Source organism: Heteronotia binoei, chromosome 21, assembly GCF_032191835.1.
Source record: "Heteronotia binoei isolate CCM8104 ecotype False Entrance Well chromosome 21, APGP_CSIRO_Hbin_v1, whole genome shotgun sequence".
NCBI classification, from domain to species: domain Eukaryota; kingdom Metazoa; phylum Chordata; class Lepidosauria; order Squamata; family Gekkonidae; genus Heteronotia; species Heteronotia binoei.
Window position 1 is genome coordinate 13450104 of NC_083243.1, and position 26239 is coordinate 13476342.

Here is a 26239-nt window from a genome sequence, read left to right on the forward strand (position 1 = left end):
TAGATCATCCATGGGCAATGCATACAAACGCAAAAGAGAATTAGTGTGGGATAGTAACTAGAGTACTGTGGTATCTTATATTGTATATGGAACAGTCTGCTTCCCCCCTCCCCCTGGATAGCTGTATGATTGGTCCTAGTGAGTGGAGCTCGTGTTTCAGTTTCCAGTTGTGTATGTTAGCCGCAGTTGTTGGTTGTTGGGAGTTGTCTCCTTGCAAATAAATGGCTGATGTTTTAAGCCAGCTTGTCTGTGCTGCATGGACCTGAGAATGGGTGCCTGAGTGAGTACTCTGACATGGGAAGAGAACCCACAGCCAAAGGGGGACATTACAAGTAGGACCCGGGAGATATGGAAGACCTGTCTACAAATCTGTCATGAAACATACTGGATGACCTTGGGCCAGTCATTCCCTCACCCCGTCCTAGCTAAAAGGAGTAGAGGGACCACCTTGTCAACTAGATAGACCCCCACTGGTCTGATCCAGCAGGGCTCTTCTGGTGTTCTTATGAAGGCCTCAGCCTATGTGCCCTGTGGTTGGTCCTCCAGAGGAACTGGTTGGCAACTGTGTGAGACAGGAGGCTGGACTAGATGGACCCTCACTGGTCTGATCCAGCAGGGCTCTTCTGATGCTCTTACGAAGGCCTCAGCCTCTGTGCCCTGTGGTTGGACCTCCAGAGGAACTGGCTGGCCACTGTGTGAGACCGGATGCCAGACTAAATGGAGCCCTGGTCTGATCCAGCAGGGCTCTTCTGGTGTTCTTATGAAGGCCTCGGCATCTGTGCCCTGTTGTTGGCCCTCCAGAGGAACTAGTTGCCCACTGTGTGAGACAGGATGCTGGACTAAATGAACCCCTGGTCTGATACAGCAGGGCTCTTCTGATGCTCTTACGAAGGCCTCAGCCTCTGTGCCCTGTGGTTGGACCTCCAGAGGAACTGGCTGGCCACTGTGTGAGACCAGATGCCAGACTAAATGGACCCCTGGTCTGATCCAGCAGGGCTCTTCTGGTGTTCTTATGAAGGCCTCGGCCTCTGTGCCCTATTGTTGGCCCTCCAGAGGAACTGGTTGGCCACTGTGTGAGGCAGGACACGAGTAGATGGTATGATCCAGCAGGGCTCTTCTGATGTTCTAATGAAGGTCTCAGCCTCTCTGCCCTGTTGTTGGACCTCCAGAGGAACTGGTTTGGAGGCCCTCCCAATGCTTCAGGGTCATTAGAAAGCGGGGGGGGGGGGAGGAGAGAGGGAAATGACTGCTGGGCACTCCATTATTCCTTATGGTGACCAATCCCCTAGGCCTAGGGTATAATGGAGAACTGATCTGGGGCTCTGGAGAGGCTGTTGTTTTAGGTAGAGGCACCAAATTTGCAGCATAACATCCAATGCCTCTCCTCAAAACACTCTCCAAGTTTCAAAAGGATTGAACCAGAAGAAGAAGATGAAGATGATATTGGATTTATATCCCGCCCTCCACTCCAAAGAGTCTCAGAGCGGCTCACAATCTCCTTTACCTTCCTCCCCCACAACAGACACCCTGTGAGGTGAGTGGGGCTGGAGAGGGCTCTCACAGCAGCTGCCCTTTCAAGGACAACCTCTGCCAGAGCTATGGCTGACCCAAGGCCATTCCAGCAGGTGCAAGTGGAGGAGTGGGGAATCAAACCCGGTTCTCCCAGATAAGAGTCCGCACACTTAACCACTACACCAAACTGGCTCTCCAGGGGGTCCTATTCCATGAGCCCCAAAAGAAGGTGCTCCTATCCATCATTATTTCCAATGGAGGGAAGACATTAATGCGGCTTACATTCCTTTTAAATGTGGTGGCCAGAACTCTCTTAGGGGTTCATAGAATCATAGAGTTTGAAGAGGCCTCCAGGGTCATCTAGCCCAACCGCTTGCACAATGCAGGAAACTCACAAACACCTCCCCCTAAATTCACAGGATCCTCATTGCTGTCAGATGGCCATCTAGCCTCTGTTTCAAAACCTCCAAGGAAGGAGAGCCTTCCCAAGGAAGCCTGTTCCTCTGAGGAACCGTTCTAACAGTCAGGAAGTTCTTCCTCATGTTGAGCTGGAAACGCTTTTGATTTAATTTCACCCCGTTGGTTCTGGTCCAACCTTCTGGGGCCACTGAAAACAATTCCACACCATCCTCTAGATGACAGCCCTTCAAGGACTTGAAGATGGTGATCCTATCACCTCTCAGCCCCCTCCTCTCAAGGCTAAACAAAGAGTTCAATTGTGCTTGTCACAACCTTGCTCCTGGCTCCACCCCCAAAGTCTCCTGGCTTCACCCCCAGAGTCCCCACTCCCCAGATATTTCTTGAATTGGACTTGGCATCCCTACAGTCCCACCTGGAGCCTGACATCCCTCGTTCTTATGTTAATACTGACTCCCTTCCTTCCCCATGATTTCTCCACTCTTGCTCCGGGCACAAGGCTAATCCGCTGAGACGCTTTCTTGATATCTGCTAAAGCGGCTGCAACTCAAACCGTGACAGCATTGCAACGACGCCGGTGGGCAGCCGTATACCCAGAGCAAAACCTCGTCGGTTCTAGAGGTGCCGCTGCACTCAGCCATTGGAAGGGAAAGGTGTCTAATCGACTGCCTTTGTGCAGCCCACTTGCAAAGACTTGGGACGGAAGCACCTAAACAGGTACGTTTATGTCATCTGCATCGCGCTCTCGAAGGGAGATGTCGGAATAGATAAAAAATAGCCTGGGAGAAATTAGAGAAAACTAACGAAAAAGCGATCAGGCATGAGCAGGGGCAGCTGTAAGGGCAAAATCACAGCGCCGTCTGATGTGGAAGGCCCCCAGCTGCCCGTCCGGCCAATCCGCTCGGCGCGCCGCCCGGCGAAAAAGGTCCCATTGCTCCAGGGCTTCGCCGGAGCCACTTTTTCTTCCTCCCGTCTGTCGGAGGGAGCCGCCGGGATGCCGCTTTACGAGGGTCTCGGGAGCGGCGGCGAGAAGACGGCCGTGGTGATCGACCTGGGCGCGGCCTTCACCAAGTATGGCTCTCCCGGCTCCTTCCTTCCTGGGCGGCGCCCCTCAGCCCTGGCCCCGCCCTGCCCAAAGAGGGGTGCAGCAGGTTCCCTCCCCGCCTTTCTCCCGCTCTCTCGGGCTCTTCCCTTCTCCTCCAGAGTTCAGTGCCCCATTCACACGTGCAAGAAAATGGGAAGAAGACTGCAGATTTATACCCCGCCCTTCTCTCTGAATCAGAGACTCAGAGCCACTCACAATCTCCTTTGTCTTCTCCCCCCCACAACAGACAGCCTCTGATGTAGGTGGGGCTGAGAGGGCTCTCACAGCAGCTGCCCTTTCAGGGACAACTCCTGCGAGAGCTGTGGCTGACCCAAGACCATTCCAGCAACTGTAAGTGGAGGAGTGGGGAATCAAACCTGGTTCTCCCAGATAAGAGTCCATGCACTTAACCACTATACCAAACTGGCTCTCAGTGGAGGGTCGCCTTTTGGCATTTTACCTCCTGTTAGAGGCCAGTGCAGGGCTATCTAACATTGCTTAACATAAGAGCCACAGAGAATAAACATCAGATGTTTGAGAGCTACAAGACAGGAAGGAAGGCATATAGATGGGAGAGGGGGAGGAGAGATGGAAAGAAAGCGACTTTAACTTTAAATGCATTCTCCAAGCCTCCAGCTGGCTTGGAGAGCCACACAATATGTTTGAAAGAGTGACATGTGACTCTGGAGCGACAATTTGGCCACCCCAGGACCAGTGGAACTCATCATCACCAGATGTGGTGACAGCCCCTACCTTGGAGTTTGTACTTTTTTTAAAAAATGACATTTTGATGTTTTGTTGCCTGCCTAGGTTTATTTGAATAAGGTTTATGTGGAGTCTGGCCGTGGGTGTGCAGAGGGTCCCAAGGCTCATGAAAAGGGCATTGTTTCCCTTCAGAAGAAAGGGTTTTCATGAGCAAGGGCTTTTGATCTAAGGGACAATATTGGTACGGCAGCATCTAGATTGAGTGTTGCTTCAAGCAAATGGTTTATTCTACTACCAGTTTGGTAGATTCTGTAAATGAATATAGCAATTGCATTTATTAGTAGTAATTTTTGTCACTATAATCCTGTGGTTGTGTTTTTCTATATTCCTAAGTGGCTTCTCTCGCTTGTAGTTTTAATCTCCAGGTTGTGACTGGAGATGTGATTACAGCTGATCTCTTGGTGACAAATATCAATTCCCATGGAGAAAAATGGTCACCGTGGAAGGTGGCATCTATGGTATTATACTCCATTGAAGTCCCTCCCCAAATTCTCCTCTCCTCAGGCACCACCCCAAAAACCCTCCAGATTTTTCCAGCCTGGAGCTGGCATCCCTAGTAGGTGATGGGAAAGACCTCTTCCTGAGACTCTGGAGAGCTGCTGCCCATCTGAATAGACAATGCTGACTTTGATGGACCAAGAATGTGATCCAGTGTACTGCAGTTCAGATGTGTTCAAATGAATCATCACCATCTTCAAATACTTGAAGGGCTGTCATATTGAGGATGGTGCGGGAATGTTTTCTGTGGCCCCAAAAGGTAGGATAGAACCCCTGGTTGAAATTAAATCAGAAGAGTTTCCAGCTCAACATTAGGAAGAACTTCCTGACCGTTAGAGTGGTTCCTCAGTGGAACAGGCTTTCTCCTCGGGAGGTGGTGGGCTCTCCTTCCTTGGAGGTTTTTAAACAGAGGCTAGATGGCCATCTGACAGCAATGAAGATCCTATGAATTTAGGGGGAGGTATCTGTGAGTTTAGAGCGGTTCCTCAGGGGAACAGGCTGGTCTGATCGAGCAGAGCTCTTCTAAGGTTCTTATGAAGGCCTCGGCCTCTCTGCCCTGTTGTTGGCCCTCCAGAGGAACTGGCTTGCCACTGTGTGAGACAGAATGCTGGACTAGATGGACCCTCACTGGTCTGATCTAGCAGGACTCTTCTGATGTTCTTGTGAAGGCCTCATCCTCCATGCTCTTTTGTTGGCCCTCCAGAGGAACTGGTTGGCCACTGTGTGAGACAGGATGCTGAACTAGATAGACCACTGGTCTAATCCAGCAGGGCTCTTCTGATATTCTGATGAAGGCCTCGGCCTCTCTGCCCTGTTGTTGGTCCTCCAGAGGAACTGGCTGGCCACTGTGTGAGACAGGAGGCTGGACTTGATGGACCCCTGGTATGATCCAACAGGGCTCTTCTGATGTTCTTATGAAGGCCTTGGCCTCTCTGCCCTGTTGTTGGCCCTCCAGAGGAACTGCTTGGCCACAGTGTGAGACAGGAGGCTAGACTAGATGGACCCCTGGTCTGATCCAGCAGGGCTCTCTTGATGTTCAGCAGGGCTCTTCTTTTGCTGTTATGTTTTTCACAGCATTCCACATCACTACTGAGAAGGTCCTATCTCTGGCCACTGCCTGCCTTGTGTCTGTAGGTGGGGGTACCAGGAGTAGTTTGTGATGATGACATGAGCTGACAGGGATTTGAAGCTTTCTGGAAGGCATGCTGGAAACTCCTGCCACTTACCCCCCAAGTTCGGATGTGCTTGGGAGTGCCGGTTGTGGTTTTTGTGTGGGGAAGATAATGCAGTGGGGAAAGCACTCCGAAGAGCCACAGAGCCTAGTTTCCTCTCCCCCCCCATCATTTGATAACATAGGAAGGAACTTTTCTTGCAGCTTGTCTCTCAGCCATTACACACACGCAGCCTTCTGTCTCTTGCTTCTTACAGAGTGTGAACATTGCACACATGTTCACTTGTGTCAAGATGTTAGTCTGTCTGTAGCAGTAGAAAAGAGCCAGAGTCCAGAAGCACCTTAAAGACTAACAAAATTTGTGGTGGAGGAGGAGCTTCCATGAGTCACTGCTCACTTATTCAGATCCATTTATTCACTGCTCACCTCATTCTAGCCAGGGTTTTTTCTTTAAAAAATCAGAAGTAGAAGAAGAAGATATTGGATTTATATCCCGCCTCCACTCCGAAGAGTCTCAGAGCGGCTCACAATCTCCTTTCCCTTCCTCCCCCACAACAGACACCCTGTGAGGTGGGTGGGGCTGGAGAGGGCTCTCACAGCAGCTGCCCTTTCAAGGACAGAGTCTCAGAGCGGCCTACAATCTCCTTTCTCTTCCTCCCCCAAAACAGACACCCTGTGAGGCAGGTGCGGTTGAAAGAGCTCTCTCAGAAACTGCCCTTCCAAGGACAGAGTCTCAGAGTGGCCTACAATCTCCTTCCCTTCCTCTCTCACAACAGACACCCTGTAGGACTGATAGAGCTCTCCCAGAAGCTGCCCTTTCAAGGATAGAGGCTCAGAGTGGCCTACAATCTCCTTTCCCTTCCTCCCCCACAACAGACACCCTATGAGGTGGGTGGGGCTGAGAGGGCTCTCCCAGCAGGTGCCCTTCCAAGGACAGAGTCTCAGAGCGGCCTTCAATCTCCTTTCCCTTCCTCCCCCACAACAGACACCCTGTGAGATGGGTGGGGCTGAGAGAACTCTCCCAGCAGCTGCCCTTTCAAGGACAACCTCTGCCAGAGCTATGGCTGACCCAAGGCCATTCCAGCAGCTGCAAGTGAAGGAGTGGGGAATCGAACCCGGTTCTCCCAGATAAGAGTCCGCACGCTTAACCACTACACCAAACTGGCTCTCCAGTTTGAAGAACAGAGCATTGACTCCAAGAAGCTCATAAAAAAGGTCAAGGTAGTCCCCTGTGCAAGCACCAGTCATTTTTGACTCTGGGGTGACGTTGCTTTCACAACATACCCCGCCACAAATTTTGTTAGTATTCAGTTGTGCTTCGCCAAAGCTGTGATCTTATGTCGGCAGCATTGCAGGAAAGCTTCCTGCGTCAGGGTGGAGCAAAAGTCAACCATCGTCGATCTGCCGACAGTGTTCGTATCTGTTTGGTTTCCCAGATAGACAAAGCATCGGCGGGAGGCCGAGTGATCTCTTTTGAAATGCTTTTCCAGCGTTTGAGTTAATAGCTAGAGTGCCGTGCTGTTTCCAACCCAGCTTGGCACATACACGTTCAGATGTGGTTGGCTCAAAGTTTCGGTCTGATGCTTTCTGGAATATATCTCATTCTCTGAGCACTCCTTTGTACGAACGCATGAAGCTGCCCTATACTGAATGAGTTCACTGGTCCACCAAGGTCGGAATTGTCTACTCGGATGGCGAAAGATTTATGCCAGGAATAGAACCTGGAACTTTCTGCATGCAGAGCAAAGCCCCCACCCCCGATCTTGCTGCTGCAAACAGGTCGATATTTTAAATATCATTTATTCTTCTGCCAATTGGCAGTTTCGAATTATTGATTTTAATTAGTGGTTTTAATGTTTAGTTTATTGATTAGCTACTGTTTTTATGGGGTTTTGTTTTTTTTTGCTGTTGTGGTTTAGAACATAAGAGAAGCCATGTTGGATCAGGCCAGTGGCCCATCCAGTCCAACACTCTGTGTCACATAAGAACATAAGAGAAGCCATGTTGGATCAGGCCAATGGCCCATCCAGTCCAACACTCTGTGTCACATAAGAACATAAGAGAAGCCATGTTGGGTCAGGCCAGTGGCCCATCCAGTCCAACCCTCTGTGTCACACTTAAGAACAGAAGAGAAGCCCTGTTGGATCAGGCCAATGGCCCATCCAGTCCAACACTCTGTGTCACACATAAGAACATCAGAGAAGCCATTTTGGATCAAGCCAATGGCCCATCCAGTCCAACACTCTGTGTCACACATAAGAACATAAGAGAAGCCATGTTGGATCAGGCCAATGGCCCATCCAGTCCAACACTCTGTGTCACACAGTGGCCAAAATACACACACACACGCACACACCCCTCTGCTCCATATTTTTATCCAATCCCCTCTTGAAGCTGTCTATGCTTGTAGCCGCCGCCACCTCCTGTGGCAGTGAATTCCACATGTTAATCACCCTTTGGGTGAAGAAGGACTTCCTTTTATCCGTTTTAACCTGACTGCTCAGCCATTTCATTGAATGCCCACGAGTTCTTGTATTGTGAGAAAGGGAGAAAAGGACTTCTTTCTCTACTTTCTCCATCCCATGCATCATCTTGTTTGCACTGTAAATCGCCTCGAGTTCCTATAAGTGTAGAAAGGCAGCTAATAAAGATATCTTAAAGAACTAAAATACAATAAATGTTTTCTAGGTGTGGCTTTGCTGGCGAGACTGGACCAAGGTGTGTGATTCCTAGTGAAATAAAGAGACCTGGTATTCCAAAGGTAACCCTTAATTTTTTTTTCTCTTATCAGCATTTTGTTGGATAGACCTTAAATACATGTTGAAAGCAGAGTTTAAATGTGCTTTTGTCATCCTTAAAATGTCCTGTTTGCAGTTGGCTTCTCACTCTGCAAGGGGTCGTAGTCCTTGCACTGGACAAAACTGTAACTGCAATGCAGAGCCATTGCAGTAGGACTCAGGGGTGGCCAACGGTCGCTCTCCAGATGTTTTTTTGCCTACAACTCCCATCAGCCCCAGCCATTGGCCATGCTGGCTGGGGCTGATGGGAATTGTAGGCAAAAAAAACATCTGGAGAGCTACCGTTAGCCACCCCTGCAGCAGGTGATGCTGCAGCTTTGTAAGTGCTCACTGAAATTCTCTTTGAGGACAGCACAGTTCCCCGTACAGTCTGGTTGAGGACAGCGGTGGCTCCCGATATAATCTGCACTCCTCTTCTTCCACCTCCCTCCTCTATGAAGACAGGTTAAAGCGCTTGGGGCTCTTTAGCTTGGAGAAACGTCGACTGAGGGGTGACATCCACATCACATTTTAAAAAATTACCTTTTTTTTTTAATTCCCCCCCTGCAGCCTGTCAAGGTTGTTCAGTACAACATCAATACGGAGGAGTTGTATTCGTACCTGAAGGAGTTCATCCACATGCTTTATTTCAGGTAGGAAAGGTTGCGACGGTGATTCTGTGTCGTATTGAGTGACTGTGGCATAGGTGAAAGGAAGAGGCTTCTGGGAAGAAGCAGTGGCTCCCTGACAGAGCCTCTGCTTGGCCTGCAGAAAGTCCCAGGTTCAATCCCTGGCATCTCCAGGTAAAAAGGACTAGGCAGCTGGAGATGGGAAAGGCCTCAGCCTGACCCTGGGAGCCACTAATAGTCTGAGTAGGCAAGACGGGCTTTGGTGGACCAAGTGTCTGATTCAGTATAAGGCAGCTTCAGGTGTTCAAGAGGCCCAAGATTCTGAGGTAAGGAAGGGGGCCGTGGCTCAGTAGCAGAGCATTTGCTTGGCATGCCGAAGGTCCCAGGTTCGATCCCCAGCATCTCCTATTAAAAGGACCAGGCAGTAGATGATGGGAAAGACCTCAGCCTGAGACCCTGGAGAGCCAGAAGGAGGAGCCATGGCTCAGTGGAAGAGCCCCTGCTTGGCATGCAGAAGGGCCCAGGTTCAATCCCCGGCATCTCCAATTAAAAGAACCAGGCAGTAGATTGTGGGAAAGACCTCAGCCTAAGACCCTGGAGAGCCAGAAGGAGGAGCCATGGCTCAGTGGCAGAGCCTGTGCTTGGCATGCAGAAGGTCCCAGGTTCAATCCTCAGCATCTCCAATTAAAAGGACCAGGCAGTAGATGGTGGGAAAGACCTCAGTCTGAGACCCTGGAGAGCCATGGCTCAGTGGAAGAGCCCCTGCTTGGCATGCAGAAGGTCCCAGGTTCAATCCCTGGCATCTCCTGTTAAGGACCAGGCAGTAGATGATGGGAAAGACCTCAGCCTGAGACCCTGGAGAGCCAGAAAGAGGAGCCATGGCTCAGTGGAAGAGCCCCTGCTTGGCATGCAGAAGGTCCCAGGTTCAATCCCTGGCATCTCCTGTTAAGGACCAGGCAGTAGATGATGGGAAAGACCTCAGCCTGAGACCCTGGAGAGCCAGAAAGAGGAGCCATGGCTCAGTGGAAGAGCCCCTGCTTGGCATGCAGAAGGTCCCAGGTTCAATCCCCGGCATCTCCTGTTAAGGGCCAGGTATTAGATGATGATAAAAAGACATCTGCCTGAGACCCTGGAGAGTCAGAAGGAGGAGCCATGGCTCAGTGGAAGAGCCCCTGCTTGGCATGCAGAAGGGCCCAGGTTCAATACCTGGCATCTCCTGTTAAGGGCCAGGTATTTGATGATGATAAAAGACATCTGCCTGAGACCCTGGAGAGCTGGATCAGACCAGTGGTCCGTCTAGTCCAGCGTCCTGCCTCATTCCTGTTACGTTGACACCATGCAGTTGCTTAACCAGGAGCTCCTTCCTGAGGTCAGGCTGCACCTGAAGCATTGTGGGCGGTCCCGGAGGCCTCCCTTCACGAAGGATGTGGACAAAATGGGGCAAGTGCTGAGGAGAGTGACGAGGATGATCAGGGGCCTGGAGCCCTCAAGGAAAGACTGAAGGACTTGGGGAGGTTTCAGTCTGGAGAAGAGGAGGTTAAGAGGGGGGACACAGTTGTGCTCTTGAAGTATTTGAAGGGCTGTCCCTTGGAGGAGGGCAGGGAACTGATCCTCTTGGCAGCAGACTCGCAACAATAGGTTTAACTTAAGGGTGGGGAGGTAGTGGCTGGATATTAGGAAAAACCTTTTTACAGTCAAGAGTTGTTCAACAGTGGAATGAACACATGAAGCTGCCTTCTACTGAATCAGACCCTCGGTCCATCAAAGTCAGTATTGTCTACTCAGACTGGCAGTGGCTCTCCAGGGTCTCAAGCTGAGGTTTTTCACACCTATTTGCCTGGACCCTTTTTTGGAGATGCCGGGGATTGAACCTGGGACCTTCTGCTTCCCAAGCAGATGCTCTACCACTGAGCCACTGTCCCTCCTACTCTTCAGGGTCTCAAGCTGAGGTTTTTCACGCCTACTTGCCTGGACCCTTTTTATAATAATAATAATAATAATAATAAATTTTATTTGTACCCCGCCCTCCCCTGCCGAAGCAGGCTCAGGGCGGCTAACAATACGGTGACCAATGGTGCACCAACAATAAAACAGTTGCATTAGAAACATTAAATTAAACATTAATTAACCTTAAAAACCTGATTAAAACAATTAACTAAAACATATTATAACGCTATCCTTGACGCTCTTCTAGTTGATGCTGATGGCGGATTTTCTTCGTTGTCGGTATAATTCAGTTATTCATAAGCTAATTTAAAAAGGGTGGTCTTGCAGGCCCTGCGGAACTGATCAAGGTTCCGCAGGGCCCGCACCTCCTCTGGGAGTTGGTTCCAGAGATGTGGGGCTGCGGCCGAAAAGGCCCGAGAGCGAGTGTTCTGTAGTTTGATTTGTCTTGGCCCAGGGGTAGTCAGTCTGTTCTTTCCTTTTAGTTGCAGATGCCAGGGATTGAACCTGGGACCTTCTGCTTACCAAGCAGATGCTCTACCACTGAGCCACCGTCCCTCCCCAACATATAGGAACACATGAAGCTGCCTTCTACTGAATCAGACCCTGGGTCCATCAAAGTCAGTCTTGTCTACTTAGGCTGGTAGTGGCTCTCCAGGGTCCCAAGCTGAGGTTTTTCACACCTATTTGCCTGCACCCTTTTTAGTTGGAGATGCCGGGGATCGAACCGGGACCTTCTGCTTACCAAGCAGATGCTCCACCACTAAGCCACCGTCCCTCCCCTAAATGGGGCTCCCTAGGGAGGCGATGAGCTCCCCGTCATTGACAGTCATTAAGCAGCGGCTGGACAAACCCTTGTTAGGAATGCTCTAGGCCAGCAGTCCCCAACCTTTTTCGCACCAGGGACCAGTTTTATAGAAGACAGTTTTTCCACAGACCGAGTGGGGGGGGGGGTGATAGTTTCAGGATAATACAGTTGTGCACTTTATTTCTATTAGTTTGGTGTGGTGGTTAAGTGTGTGGACTCTTAGCTGGGAGAACCAGGTTTGATTCCCCACTCCTCCACTTGCAGTTGCTGGAATGGCCTTGGGTCAGCCATAGCTCTGGCAGAGGTTGTCCTTGGAAGGGCAGCTTCTGGGAGAGCCCTCTCAGCCCCACCCACCTCACAGGGTGTCTGTTGTGGGGAAGGAAGGGAAAGGAGATTGTAGGCCGCTCTGAGACTCTGTCCTTGAAAGGGCAGCTGCTGTGAGAGCCCTCTCAGCCCCACCCACCTCGCAGGGTGTCTGTTGTGGGGGAGGAAGGTAAAGGAGATTGTAGGCCGCTCTAAGACTCTGTCCTTGAAAGGGCAGCTGCTGTGAGAGCCCTCTCAGCCCCACCCACCTCGCAGGGTGTCTGTTGTGGGGGAGAAAGGTAAAGGAGATTGTAGGCCGCTCTAAGACTCTGTCCTTGAAAGGGCAGCTGCTGGGAGAGTCCTCTCCAGCCCCACCCACCTCACAGGGTGTCTGTTGTGCGGGAGGAAGATAAAGGATATTGTGAGCCGCTCTGAGATTCAGGGTGGAGGGCAGAATATAAATCCAATGTGTTCTTCTTCCATTGACTAAGGCTCCTCCTTTGGGAAGGAAGTGGAGGGGGAGAGGGAGAACTTGCTTTTGCCAGGCTCTCTCAATCACACAGCAAAGCTACTGAGCCAAGCCTCTCTTCCTTCTATTGACTGAAGCTCTGCTCCCTCCTTGTAGCAGGAGCTCCTTTGCATATTAGGCCACACACCCCTGATGCAGCCAGTCGTCCTGGAACTTACAGTAGGCCCTACACTAAGAGCCAGTTTGGTGTAGTGGTGAAGTGTGCAGGCTCTTATCTGGGAGGACCAGGTTTGATTCCCCACTCCTCCACTTGCAGCTGCTGGAATGGCCTTGGGTCAGCCAGAGCTCTGGCAGAGGTTGTCCTTGAAAGGGCAGCTTTTGTGAGAGCTCTCTCAGCCCCTCCCCCACCTCACAGGGTGTCTGTTGTGGGAGAAGAAGATATAGGAGATTTTGAACCGCTCTTAGACTCTGAAATTCAAAGTGGAGGGCAGGATATAAATCCAATGTCTTCTTTTTATTATTATTATTATTACATTGTAATATATAATGAAATAATTATACAGCTTACGGCCCAGTTGCTAACAGGCCATGTACCGGTACTGTCCACAGACCGGGGGTTGGAGACCTCTGCTCTCTGCTAGTTTGGTGTACTGGTTAAGTGTGCGGACTCTTATCTGGGAGAACCAGGTTTGATTCCCCACTCCTCCACTTGCACCTGCTAGCATGGCCTTGGGTCAGCCGTAGCTCTGGCAGAGGTTGTCCTTGAAAGGACCGCTTCGGTCAGAGCTTTCTCAGACCCCCCCCCACCTCACAGGGTGTCTGTTGTGGGGGAGGAAGGGAAAGGAGATTGTGAGCCGCTCTGAGACTCTTCGGAGTGGAGGGCGGGATATAAATCCAATATCTTCATCTACCTCACAGGGTGTCTGTTGTGGGGGAGGAAGGAAAGGAGATTGTGAGCCGCTCTGAGACTCTTCGGAGTGGAGGGTGGGATATAAATCCAATATCTTCATCTACCTCACAGGGTGTCTGTTGTGGGGGAGGAAGGTAAAGGAGATTGTGAGCCGCTCTGAGACTCTTCGGAGTGGAGGGTGGGATATAAATCCAATATCTTCATCCACCTCACAGGGCATCTGTTGTGGGGAGAAAGGGAAAGGAGATTGTGAGCCGCTCTGAGACTCTTCGGAGTGGAGGGCGGGATATAAATCCAATATCTTCATCTACCTCACAGGGTGTCTGTTGTGGGGGAGGAGGGAAAGGAGATTGTGAGCCGCTCTGAGACTCTTCGGAGTGGAGGGCGGGATATAAATCCAATATCTTCATCTACCTCACAGGGTGTCTGTTGTGCGGGGGGGAGGTAAAGGAGATTGTGAGCCGCTCTGAGACTCTTCGGAGTGGAGGGCGGGATATAAATCCAATATCTTCATCTGCCTCACAGGGTGTCTGTTGTGGGGGAGGAGGGAAAGGAGACTGTGAGCCGCTCTGAGACTCTTCGGAGTGGAGGGCAGGATATAAATCCAATATCTTCATCTTCTTCTTCTTCTCTAGGCTGATCCTGCCTTGAGCAAGGAGTTGGGCTAGATGGGCTGCGTGGCCCCTTCCAACTCTATGATTCTATGTCTGACTGGGCTAAGAGGCACCATTTGAATGTTATTTATTGTCATGCCCTTCCTTCAGAGAACCCGCCCACGGTAGCTTACAGGTTCAAAAATGGCCCCCCACCATGTGACTCGATTCTGTCTCTCTTTCCTGCCCTAAAAATGCAGGCCCCACTGTTCAAATCAAGAGCTCTGTGGTTTCGAATCACAGTAGAAGATAAGTTTTTACCAGGAGACGAGGAAGGGGAGAGAATCCCGACCTCTGATTCCGTTTGCATGGCTTTCCCCACTTCGATTTTCAGGGAAAGAGATGTTCAGAGGTGCTTTGTCATTGCCTGCCTCTGTGTCGTGACCCTGGTGTTCCTTGGTGGTCTGCTATTTAAAAATACTTGCCGGGGCCAACCCTGCGTAGTTTGCAAGATCTGACAGAACTGGGCTAGCCTGAACCATCCAGGTAAGGACTCCTTTAGAGGTAGCACAACCAGGCAGAGCTGGTGGCTGTTAGCCATATGGAGCAGAGGTAGTAGCTGTTAGCCACAAGATATAGATGGAACACTCTGTCTGGGACAGCGATGCTCTGTCTATGGGGGGCAACAGTGGGAGGGCTTCTGGAGTTCTGGCCCTGCTAGTGAACCTCCTGATGGCACCTGGGTTTTGGCCACTGTGTGACACAATTGGGCTAGATGGGCCAGTTGCCAGAACCAGCATGGCTTCTCTTATGTTCTTATGTGTGACACAGAGTGTTGGACTGGATGGGCCATTGGCCTGATCCAACATGGCTTCTCTTATGTTCTTAAGTGTGACACAGAGTGTTGGACTGGATGGGCCATTGGCCTGATTCAGCATGGCCTCTCTTATGTTCTTATCTGTGACACAGAGTGTTGGACTGGATGGGCCATTGGCCTCATCCAACATGACTTCTCTTATGTTCTTAAGTGTGACACAGAGTGTTGGACTGGATGGGCCATTGGCCTCATCCAACATGACTTCTCTTATGTTCTTAAGTGTGACACAGAGTGTTGGACTGGATGGGGCATTGGCCTGATCCAGCATGGCTTCTCTTATGTTCTTAAGTGTGACACAGAGTGTTGGACTGGATGGGCCATTGGCCTGATCCAACATGGCTTCTCTTATGTTCTTAAGTGTGACACAGAGTGTTGGACTGGATGGGCCATTGGCCTCATCCAACATGACTTCTCTTATGTTCTTATGTGTGACACAGAGTGTTGGACTGGATGGGCCATTGGTCTGATCCAGCATGGCTTCTCTTATGTTCTTATGTGTGACACAGAGTGTTGGACTGGATGGGCCATTGTCCTGATCCAACATGGCTTCTCTTATGTTCTTAAGTGTGACACAGAGTGTTGGACTGGATGGGCCATTGGCCTCATCCAACATGACTTCTCTTATGTTCTTATGTGTGACACAGTGTTGGACTGGATGGGCCATTGTCCTGATCCAGCATGACTTCTCTTATGTTCTTATGTGTGACACAGAGTGTTGGACTGGATGGGCCATTGGCCTGATCCAACATGGCTTCTCTTATGTTCTTAAGTGTGACACAGAGTTTTGGCCTGGATGGGCCATTGGCCTGATCCAACATGGCTTCTCTTATGTTCTTAAGTGTGACACAGAGTGTTGGACTGGATGGGCCATTGGCCTGATCCAACATGGCTTCCCTTATGTTCTTATGTGACACAGAGTGTTGGCCTGGATGGGCCATTGGCCTGATCCAACATGGCCTCTCTTATGTTCTTAAGTGTGACACAGAGTGTTGGACTGGATGGGCCATTGGCCTGATCCAACATGGCTTCTCTTATGTTCTTAAGTGTGACACAGAGTGTTGGACTGGATGGGCCATTGGCCTGATCCAACATGGCTTCTCTTATGTTCTTATGTGACACAGAGTGTTGGCCTGGATGGGCCATTGGCCTGATCCAACATGGCCTCTCTTATGTTCTTAAGTGTGACACAGAGTGTTGGACTGGATGGGCCACTGGCCTGATCCAACATGGCTTCTCTTATGTTCTTATGTGTGACACAGAGTGTTGGCCTGGATGGGCCATTGGCCTGATCCAGCATGGCTTCTCTTGTGTTCTTATGTGTGACACAGAGTGTTGGACTGGATGGGCCTTTGGCCTGATCCAACATGGCTTCTCTTATGTTCTTTATGTTCTTTGCTTAGTATTAAGTATTTCCATTAATTGTTTATCTTTTGTTTCTGTTGTTGGAAGTTTCATCAAGGGCCACTGGCAGAGAGTTTGCAGAATGTGACTTTCTAAAAAAATCAACAAAATGAGATCACCGTGTCCTCCTTTCTTTCTCATTTGCCTTTTCAGACACTTGCTGGTGAATCCCCGAGACAGGCGCGTCGTGATCGTGGAGTCCGTGCTGTGCCCTTCCCACTTCAGAGAGACGCTCACGAGAGTGCTTTTCAAGTACTTTGAGGTATGTGCTTCAGGGACCGTTTTTAGCTGACCTGCCTAATAAAAACATCAGAAACTCCTTGCTGGATCTGACCAGTGGTCCATCTCGTCCAGCATCCTGTCTCGCACAGTGGCCAACCAGTTCCTCTGGAGGGTCAGCAACAGGACAGAGAGGCCGAGGCCTTCATAAGAACCTTAGAAGAGCTCTGCTCGATCAGACCAGTGAGGGTCCATCTAGTACAACATCCTGTCTCACACAGGGGGCAACGAGTTCCTCTGGAGGGCAATCAACAGGGCAGAGAGGCCGAGGCCTTCATAAGAACCTCAGAAGAGCCCTGCTGGATCAGACCAGTGGTCCATCCAGTCCAGCATCCTGTCTCACACAGTGGCCAACCAGTTCCTCTGGAGGGCCATCAACAGGGCAGAGAGGCCGAGGCCTTCATAAGAACGTCAGAAGAGCCCTGCTGGATCAGACCAGTGAGGGTCCATCTAGTCCAGCATCCTGTCTCACACAGTGGCCAACCAGTTCCTCTGGAGGGCCATCAACAGGGCAGAGAGGCCGAGGCCTTCATAAGAACCTCAGAAGAGCCCTGCTGGATCAGACCAGTGAGGGTCCATCTAGTCCAGCATCCTGTCTCACACAGTGGCCAACCAGTTCCTCTGGAGGGCCTACAACAGGGCAGAGAGGCCGAGGCCTTCATAAGAACGTCAGAAGAGCCCTGCTGGATCAGACCAGTGGTCCATCTAGTCCAGCCTCCTGTCTCACACAGGGCCAAGAGGCTGAGGCCTTCCCCTGACGTTGCCTCCTGGCTCTGAGATTCAGAGGATTAGTGCCTCTGAACATGGAGGTTGCCCTCAGTCACCGTGGCAAGCAGCCGTTGATAGACTTCTCCTCAATGAATGTCAATAGGGTTCGTTGATTAGATTTCTCTTCCGACTTCGCTTGCGGGTGAACCCGGGTATGAGGCCATGTTGGAGCAGACGTCTCCTTGTTGCAATTCTCCTCCTTCCAGGTTCCTTCGGTGCTCTTTGCTCCCAGCCACCTGATGTCCCTGCTGACCCTCGGGATTAACTCCGCCATGGTCCTCGATTGCGGCTACACGGAAAGCCTGGTGCTGCCTGTATCCTTCGGCGTGAATAAGTCCGAAAGGAACGACAACTGCTTATTTTTTAGATTTTGCAAAGTCTGGAGGATTCGCTGTGCACCTTCGCCCCAACGTTCTAGCGCCCCCTTTCGCTGTGATAGCTTTCCCGTCTTTTCCTTGAGTCCAGCGCCACCCACCGCCCATCATGATTAAGTAAAAACATCCCTTCCAAGTTTTGTGCTCTATGTGTTGCGTGGACTCTTATCTGGTAGAACCGGGCTTGATTCTCCACTCCTCCACTTGCAGCTGCTAGAATGGCCTTGGGTCAGCCAGAGCTCTGGCAGAGGTTGTCCTGGAAAGGACAGCTTCTGGGAGAGCCCTCTCAGCCCCACCCACCTCACAGGGTGTCTGTGAGACCCCCTGTGAGGTGGGTGAGGCTCAGAGAGCTCTCCCAGAAGCTGCCCTTTCAAGGACAGAGGCTCAGGGCGGCCTACGATCTCCTTTCCCTTCCTCCCCCACAACAGACACCCTGTGAAGTGGGTGGGGCTGACAGGGCTCTCCCAGCAGCTGCCCTTCCAAGGACAGAGTCTCAGAGCGGCCTACAATCTCCTTTCCCTTCCTCCCCCACAACAGACACCCTGTGAGGAGGGTGGATCTGGAGAGGGCTCTCACAGCAGCTGCCCTTTCAAGGACAGTCTCAGAGCGGCCTACAATCTCCTTTCCCTTCCTCCCCCACAACAGACACCCTGTGAGGAGGGTGGATCTGGAGAGGGCTCTCACAGCAGCTGCCCTTTCAAGGACAGTCTCAGAGCGGCCTACAATCTCCTTTCCCTTCCTCCCCCACAACAGACACCCTGTGAAGTGGGTGGGGCTGACAGGGCTCTCCCAGCAGCTGCCCTTCCAAGGACAGAGTCTCAGAGCAGCCTACAATCTCCTTTCCCTTACTCCCCCACAACAGACACCCTGTGAGGTGGGTGGGGCTGAGAGAGCTCTCCCAGAAGCTGCCCTTTCACGGACAATTCCTGCAATAGCTACGGCTGACCGAAAGCCATTCCAGCAACTGCAAGTGGAGGAGTGGAGAATCAAACCCGGTTCTCCCAGATAAGAGAGCTCTGGCTGACCGAAGGCCATTCCAGCAGCTGCAAGTGGAGGAGTGGGGAATCAAACCCGGTTTTCCCAGGAAAGAGTCCGTACACTTAACCACTACACCAAACTGGGCCCAGCCTGTAATTGCTGGTTTGTGTGTTTTATTGTCTTTTGGGATGGCCTGCCTTGTGATGGCCGAGTGTCTCACCCAAACGAAAAGGGCAAAGTTCAGACCCATCATTCCAAGTGGTTCCTGCAGAAGAGCGAAATTAAATATTTCCTTCCTAACAAATCACAAGCACAAGAATAAGAACATAACATAAAACTATAACAAGAGCAATGCTGGATCAGACTAATGGTCCATCTAGTCCAGTGTCCTGTTTCACACAGTGACCAACCAGTTATTCTGAAGGTCCAACGGCAGGGCATAAAGGCTGAGGCCTTCCCTGATGTTGGCCCCTGGCTCTGGGATTTATTTTATCCTATTCGTAACCCGCCCTCCCCACAACCAGGCTCCGAGGTTGACTGAGACTTAAAGGTTGACTGCCTCTGAACGTGGAAGTTCCCATGACTGAAAACGAAAGCCCTTTGAGAACTTTAAAACAAAACATACCCTGTCATTCTGTTAAATCTGCCCCTTTCAATGTCCATTAGTTGTGATTATCTCTGCCGTAAGAACATAAGAGAAGCCATGTTGGATCAGGCCAATGGCCCATCCAGTCCAACACTCTGTGTCACACAGTGGCCAAAAAACCCAGGTGCCATCAAGAGGTCCACCAGTGGGGCCAGGACACGAGAAGCCCTCCCACTGTGCGCCCCCCCACCAAGCACCAAGAATACAGAGCATCACTGCCCCAGACGTAAGAACATAAGAGAAGCCATGTTGGATCAGGTCAATGGCCCCTCCAGTCCAACACTCTTTGTCACACAGTGGCCAAAAAAACCAGGTGCCATCAGTAGGTCCCTCAGTGGGGCCAGGACACGAGAAGCCCTCCCTTTTTAAAGACAAGTTCTTTGAATCTTTGTCAATGTCGCATCCTGAGCTGCTCCCAGATCTACGAGGGAATCCCTGTTCTGAGCTGCTGGGGAGCCCTTCCATTGGGAGGAAAAGCCATTCACAAGTAAGTCGACGGGGTGTTCTTGTTCCGAATGCATCAGCCGCGTCTGCTCCAAGCGCCCTGTGACCTTTCAGCTGCCAGAACCGTTTCACTGCCGCACATCTTAAGTTCTGGGCCGCAGAGTTGGAAGGGAAGTAATCTGGAGGGACGCATCTGGTGGGGGGATGGCTGAGAAAAAATGCTGGGTGGTGTTGTTGTTGTTTATCTTGTTAAACTACTTTTTAATGTTGTTGCGATCCTTCAGGGAGTTGGAGTACCAGCTGCTGGAGCAGAGCACGGTGGATACGGGAGCAACCAAAGGGCAGAGCCTTCCCTCCGTGATGGGTAATGTGCAGGGGACATTTTGTAGAAATATACGTGGTGGAGCTCATCCAGGGATTGTTATGCAGCTGCACAAACTATTCAGTGGACAAGGAGGTGGAATTCTCAGGAGGAGGAGGTGGAACTCTCAGAAACGTTTAGCAGCTGCGCTCCTGTGAGCTCCCACTGAATCTGAGGCCTCTAGGTAGCTAGCTAGCTATCATCCATCATCCATCCTCCATCTATCTTCTTTCTAATTATCTTCTTTCTTTCTATCTTCCATCATCCATCCATCATCCCTCCATCTATCTATCATCCCTCCTCTCTCCATCTATCTATCTATCCATCATTCCTCCTGTCTCCATCTATCTATCCATCATCCCTCTTCTCTCCATCTATCTATCATCCATAAGAACATAAGAGAAGCCATGTTGGATCAGGCCAGTGGCCCATCTAGTCCAACACTCTGTGTCACACAGTGGCCAAAAATTTTTTATATATATACACACACACACTGTGGCTAATAGCCACTGATGGACCTCTGCTCAATATTTTTATCTAAACCCCTCTTGAAGGTGGCCATGCTTGTGGCCGCCACCACCTCCTGTGGCAGTGAATTCCACATGTTAATCACTCTTTGGGTGAAGAAGTACTTCCTTTTATCCGTTTTAACCTGTCTGCTCAGCAATTTCATCGAATGCCCACAAGTTCTTGTATTGTGAGAAAGGGAGATAAGTACCTCTTTCTCTGCTTTCTCCATCCCATGCATAATCTTGTAAACTTCTATCATGTCACCCCGCAGTCGACGTTTCTCCAAGCTAAAGAGTCCCAAGCATTTCATCTTCAATCCATCCAATCCATCTATCAAATCTACCTATCTAGGGGTCATTTTGTAGAAAAATAGGTGGTGGAGCTCATCCAGGGATTGCTATGCAGCTGCAATACTATTCAATGGGCAAGGAGGTGGAATTCTCAGAAGGAGGAGGTGGAACTCTACAAAAGGTTCGGGAGCTGCTCTTCTGTGAGCTCCCACTAAATTGGAGACCTGGTAATGTGCGTCACACACCGGCAGGCCTCCAAAACACCCCCTCATTAACAGCCTTGCTCAGATCTTGCAAACTGGGGGCCCTTGTGGCGTCCTTGACTGAGGGAATCCGTCTCATGTTGAGTCTTCTTCTTTTCCTGCTGTCTTCAACTTTTCCTGGCAGTTTGGTGTAGTGGTTAAGTGTGCGAACTCTTATCTGGGAGAACTGGGTTTGATTCCCCACTCCTCCACTTGCACCTGCTGGAATGGCCTTGGGTCAGCCATAGCTCTCGAGGGAGTTGTCCTTGAAAGGGCAGCTGCTGTCAGAGCTCCCTCAACCCCACCTACCTCACAGGGTGTCTGTTGTGGGGGAGGAAGGGAAAGGAGATTGTGAGCCACTCTGAGACTCTTTGGAGTGGAGGGTGGGATATAAATCCAATATCTTCTTCATCTTCTTCTTTACTATTTTCAGTTTATTTTTAAAAAATCTTTGTGTTTGTCTGTGTCCTTTATAAAGTTTACATCTCTGCTACCTGGCATAACATTTTATGACACCCACGGTCCTTGAAAGGGCAGCTGCCGGGAGAGCCCTCTCCAGCCCCACCCACCTCACAGGGTGTCTGTTGGGGGGGAGGAAGGGAAAGGAGATTGTAGGCCGCTCTGAGCCTCTGTCCTTGAAAGGGCAGCTGCTGGGAGAGCCCTCTCCAGCCCCACCCACCTCACAGGGTGTCTGTTGGGGGGGAGGAAGGGAAAGGAGATTGTAGGCCGCTCTGAGCCTCTGTCCTTGAAAGGGCAGCTGCTGGGAGAGCCCTCTCCAGCCCTACCCACTTCACAGGGTGTCTGTTGTGGGGGGAGAAGATATAGGAGGTTGTAAGCTGCTCTGAGTCTCTCATTCAGAGAGAAGGGCAGGGTATAAATCTGCAATTCTTCCTCTTATGGTCTTTCCCAGTGGTTCCTGTCTTCTCGTGATGTGACCAAAGCACGATAGCTTCAGTTGAGTCATTTTAGATTCTAGGGAGAGCCCAGGTTGGATTTGACCTAGACCAGGGGGTGTCCAAACTTGCTTAACGTAAGAGCCACATAGAATAAATGTCAGATGTTCGAGAGCCTCAAGACATGAACGTCAGATGTTTGAGAGCCACAAAGAAGGAAGGAAAATAGATTGGGTGTCAGGGGGAGGGAGAGGTGGAAGGAAAGCAATTTTAACTTCAAATGCATTCTATTTTATTAGATTTATATCCTGCCCTCCCCTATTGCAGGGGTGGCCAATGGCAGCTCACCAGATGTTGTTTACCTACAACTCCCATCAGCCCCAGCCATTGGCTATGCTGGCGGGGGCTGATGGGAATTGTAAGCAAAAAAAACATCTGGAGAGCTACCTTTGGCCACCCCTGATCTACACTTCCCCCCCGCCCCCCAGCAAGCTGGGGACTCCTTTGACCGACCTCAGAAGGATGAAAAGCTGAGTCAGCTTCCTGAAAACCCAGCTTCTGCCGGGGACCGAACTCCAGTCGTGAGCAGAGGGCTCCAACTGCAGTACTGCAGCTTTACCACTCTGCACCACGTGTATTAACGCTGAGGCGGGGCGGGGGGGTGCACGTCAGCTCATGGTATTTATCCTGAACTCCCAGGCTGTTCTGGGTTTGGATTCTGTTTGGTCGACACCCTTGCCGGATCTGTTGGGCTGAAACCATTTTCTCGTGTTTCAGGCTCAGTTCCTGAAGACATCATAGAAGACATAAAAGGTAAGAAAATATCTTTTCTTATACAGATCTTACCTTGGACGCAGTAGCCTTGTGCAGTAGCTCATGATAACATGGGCAGGGTTTAAACGTCGTTCAGATTTTTACCTGGACTGCATCTTTAGATGCTCTGTGGTGCAGGATGGTGTTTTTTTGCATTTTCATAATGAAAAACCGGTTGTAGTCTTTGCACGTGGCCCTACATCATAGTAGGCAAGTGACCGTTCTCAAGCTTCTGTCCCAGCCTGTACCATGATTGTGGACATGTGGACTCACAGACATGATTCCTTTACTGGAAACTCTTTCAACAAGACCATCGTGGCCCCGAGCAGGTCAATAGGAGGGCAACGTTGACCCTGTGAGAATTTGCTTCACTGTAAAGCTTCACAAGGCTTTTGTAAAGAAATGCACCAGTCTAGAGATCTAAGAACATCAGAGAAGCCATGTTAGATCAGGCCAATGGCCCATCCAGTCCAACACTTTGTGTCACACATAAGAACATAAGAGAAGCCATGTTGGATCAGGCCAATGGCCCATTCAGTCCAGCACTCTGGGTCACACAGTGGCCAAAAAACCCAGCTGCCATCAGGAGGTCCATCAGTTGGGCCAGGACACTAGAAGACCTCCCACTGTTGCCTCCCCCCCCCCCCCGAAACCAAGAATACAGAGCATCACTGCCCCAGAAATAAAAACATAAGAGAAGCCATGTGGGATCAGGCCAGTGGCCCATTCAGTCCAGCACTCTGGGTCACACAGTGGCCAAAAAACCCAGGTGCCATCAGGAGGTCCATCAGTGGGGCCAGGACACTAGAACCGCAGCTCCACACTGGTGGAACCAACTACCGGATGAAGTGCGGGCCCTGCAGAGTCTTGGTCAATTCCGTAGGGCCTGCAAGACTACCCTTTTTCAAATGGCCTTCGCTTAAATGTGGATTTAGTCTACCATGTCCGGCCATCATAAACCACTGAGGAGAACATCTAGAATACAGCACTGTAAATTGTATAAAATATAGCACTGTTTCAATTGTAGTTTTGATGGTTTTAATTATAATGGTTTTCATTAGTACATTATATATATCGCATTGAAATGTTTTTATATTGTAATTTGTAAATTTTATATGTTGTTAGCCGCCCTGAGCATGCTTCGGCGGGGAGGGCGGGATATAAATAAAATATATGATTATTATTATTAGAAGTCCTCACACCGTTGCCCCTCCAAGCACCAAGAATGCAGAGCATCACTTGTCCCAGACAGAGAGTTCCAACAGTACGCTTTGGCTAATTGCCACTGAGTGTCCTCTGCTGCAGATGTTGATCTATGCCCAAAAGAGGGCAAAAAGTCTCTTGCCTAGAAAAAATAGCTTCCTGACCCCAAAGCGGCAATCCGTATTTCCCTGGGTGTGTAAGAAGGGGCCACGAGAGCTAAACACTGATGCAACCCTTCCCACCGTCCTTCTCATGCCTAAGTTCGCAGAATCAGCATTGCTGTTGGATGGCCATCCAGCCTCTGCTTAAAAACCTCCAAGGAGCTGGGGATGTTTAGCCTGGAGAGGAGGCGGCTGCGAGGTGATGTGATCACCATCTTCAAGTATTTGAAGGGCTGTCATCTAGAGGATGGGGTGGAATTGTTTTCTGTGGCCCCAGAAGGTAGGACCAGAACCAGTGGCTTGAAATTCAATCAAAAGAGTTTCCAGCTCAACATTAGGAAGAACTTCCTGACCGTTAGAGCGATTTCTCAGTGGAACAGACTCCCTCGGGAGGTGGTGGGCTCTCCTTCCTTGGAGGTTTTCAAACAAAGGCTAGAGGGCCATCTGACAGCGATGAAGATCTTGTGAATTTAGGGGGAGGTATTTGTGAGTTTAGAGCTGTTCTTCAGTGGAACAGGCTTCCTCAGGAGGTGGTGGGCTCTCCTTCCTTGGAGGTTTTCAAACAGAACCTAGATGGCCATCTGACAGCGATGAAGATCCTGTGAATTTAGGGGGAGGTATTTGTGAGTTTAGAGCGGTTCCTCAGTGGAACAGGCTTCCTTGGGAGGTGGTGGGCTCTCCTTCCTTGGAGGTTTTCAAACAGAGGCTAAAGGGCCATCTGACAGCAATGAGGATCCTGTGAATTTAGGGGGAGGTATTTGTGTGTTTAGAGCGGTTCCTCAGTGGAACAGGCTTCCTCAGGAGGTGGTGGGCTCTCCTTCCTTGGAGGTTTTCAAACAGAGGCTAGAGGGCCATCTGACTGCAGTGTGGATCCTGTGAATTTAGGGGGAGGTATTTGTGAGTTTCCTGCATTGTGCAGGGGATTGGACTAGATGACCCTAGAGGTCCCTTCCAACTCTATGATTCTAAGTAGAAAATGGCCACCACAGGAGGTGAAGCCAGCCACAAAAGGACTACAGCAGCTTACCTTCAGTCACACTGTGAAGATCCCTGCACTTTAGTGTCACCTGCTGCTAAAGCAGTATTTAAAAAAAAAATGTCCAAAGGCCAACCAGGAGCCTTGCTGGGAAAAGCCCCACCTCATCCCGCCTACTTTCTAAAAGCGCTTGGCGGGCACCAGGGAAGGGGTTGGTGGGCACCAGGGTGGGGACCCCATACTCAAGGGGAATATAAATGCAATATACCAATCAGCTTCCTCTGTTGAAGCAATCAGGGAGCCTCTGCAGAGGGAGGAGCCTCACGTATGGCATGGAGCTCCTTCTCCTGGAGCTAAACGAGGATGACAACAACAGCGACGATGATTATAATATTGGATTTATATCCTGCCCTCCACTCCGAATCTCAGAGTCTCAGAGCAGCTCACAATCTCTTTTATCTTCTACCCCCGCAACAGGCACCCTGTGAGGTGGGTGGGGCTGAGAGAGCTCTCCCAGAAGCTGCCCTTTCAAGGACAAGAGCAGGGGTGGGGAACAGTGGCTCTCCAGTTGCTTTTTTTGCCTACAACTCCCATCAGCCCCAGCCAGCATGGCCAATGGCTGGGGCTGATGGGAATTGTGGGCAAAAAACATCTGGAGAGCCACTGGACAAGAGCTTCAAGAGGGGATTGGATCAACATCTGGAGCAGAAGTCCATCAGTGGCTAGTAGCCACAATGTATCGTTGGAATTCTCTGTCTGGGGCAGAGATGCTCTGTATTCTTGGTGTTTGGGGGGGGCACAGTGGGAGGACTTCTAGTGTCCTGGCTCCACTGATGGACCTCCTTATGGCACCTGCTTTTTTTAGCCACTGTGTGACGCAGAGTGTTGGACTGGGTGGGCCATTGGCCTGATCCAACATGGCTTCTCTGATGTTCTTATGACAACTCCTATGAGAGCTATGGCTGACCCAAGGCCATGCTAGCAGGAGCAAGTGGAGGAGTGGGGAATCAAACCCGGTTCTCTCAGAAAAGACTCCGCACACTTAACCACTACACCAAACTGACCGCATTGAACTAGAGAATGGCCAACACTTTGGGCAGGAAAAGGGTGGATGGATAAACGGCAGTGGGTAATTGAAAGCTT

The 26239-nt window shown here is 50.5% G+C and overlaps 1 protein-coding gene across 1 annotated transcript in view; it reads left to right on the forward strand.

Annotated features, from left to right (window-relative positions):
- Positions 1-2841: 2841 nt before the first annotated feature.
- The window catches only part of ACTR10 (actin related protein 10), a 30490-nt gene continuing 7092 nt past the window's right edge, over positions 2842-26239 (forward strand). Inside the window, exons 1-8 of the mRNA XM_060262556.1 lie at positions 2842-3000; positions 8136-8208; positions 8795-8877; positions 16312-16420; positions 17412-17519; positions 19623-19690; positions 19932-20011; positions 22721-22756. Of these exons, the coding sequence (XP_060118539.1) occupies positions 2924-3000; positions 8136-8208; positions 8795-8877; positions 16312-16420; positions 17412-17519; positions 19623-19690; positions 19932-20011; positions 22721-22756 (634 nt within the window). The 5' untranslated portion in view covers positions 2842-2923. The remainder of the gene's footprint in view (positions 3001-8135; positions 8209-8794; positions 8878-16311; positions 16421-17411; positions 17520-19622; positions 19691-19931; positions 20012-22720; positions 22757-26239) is intronic.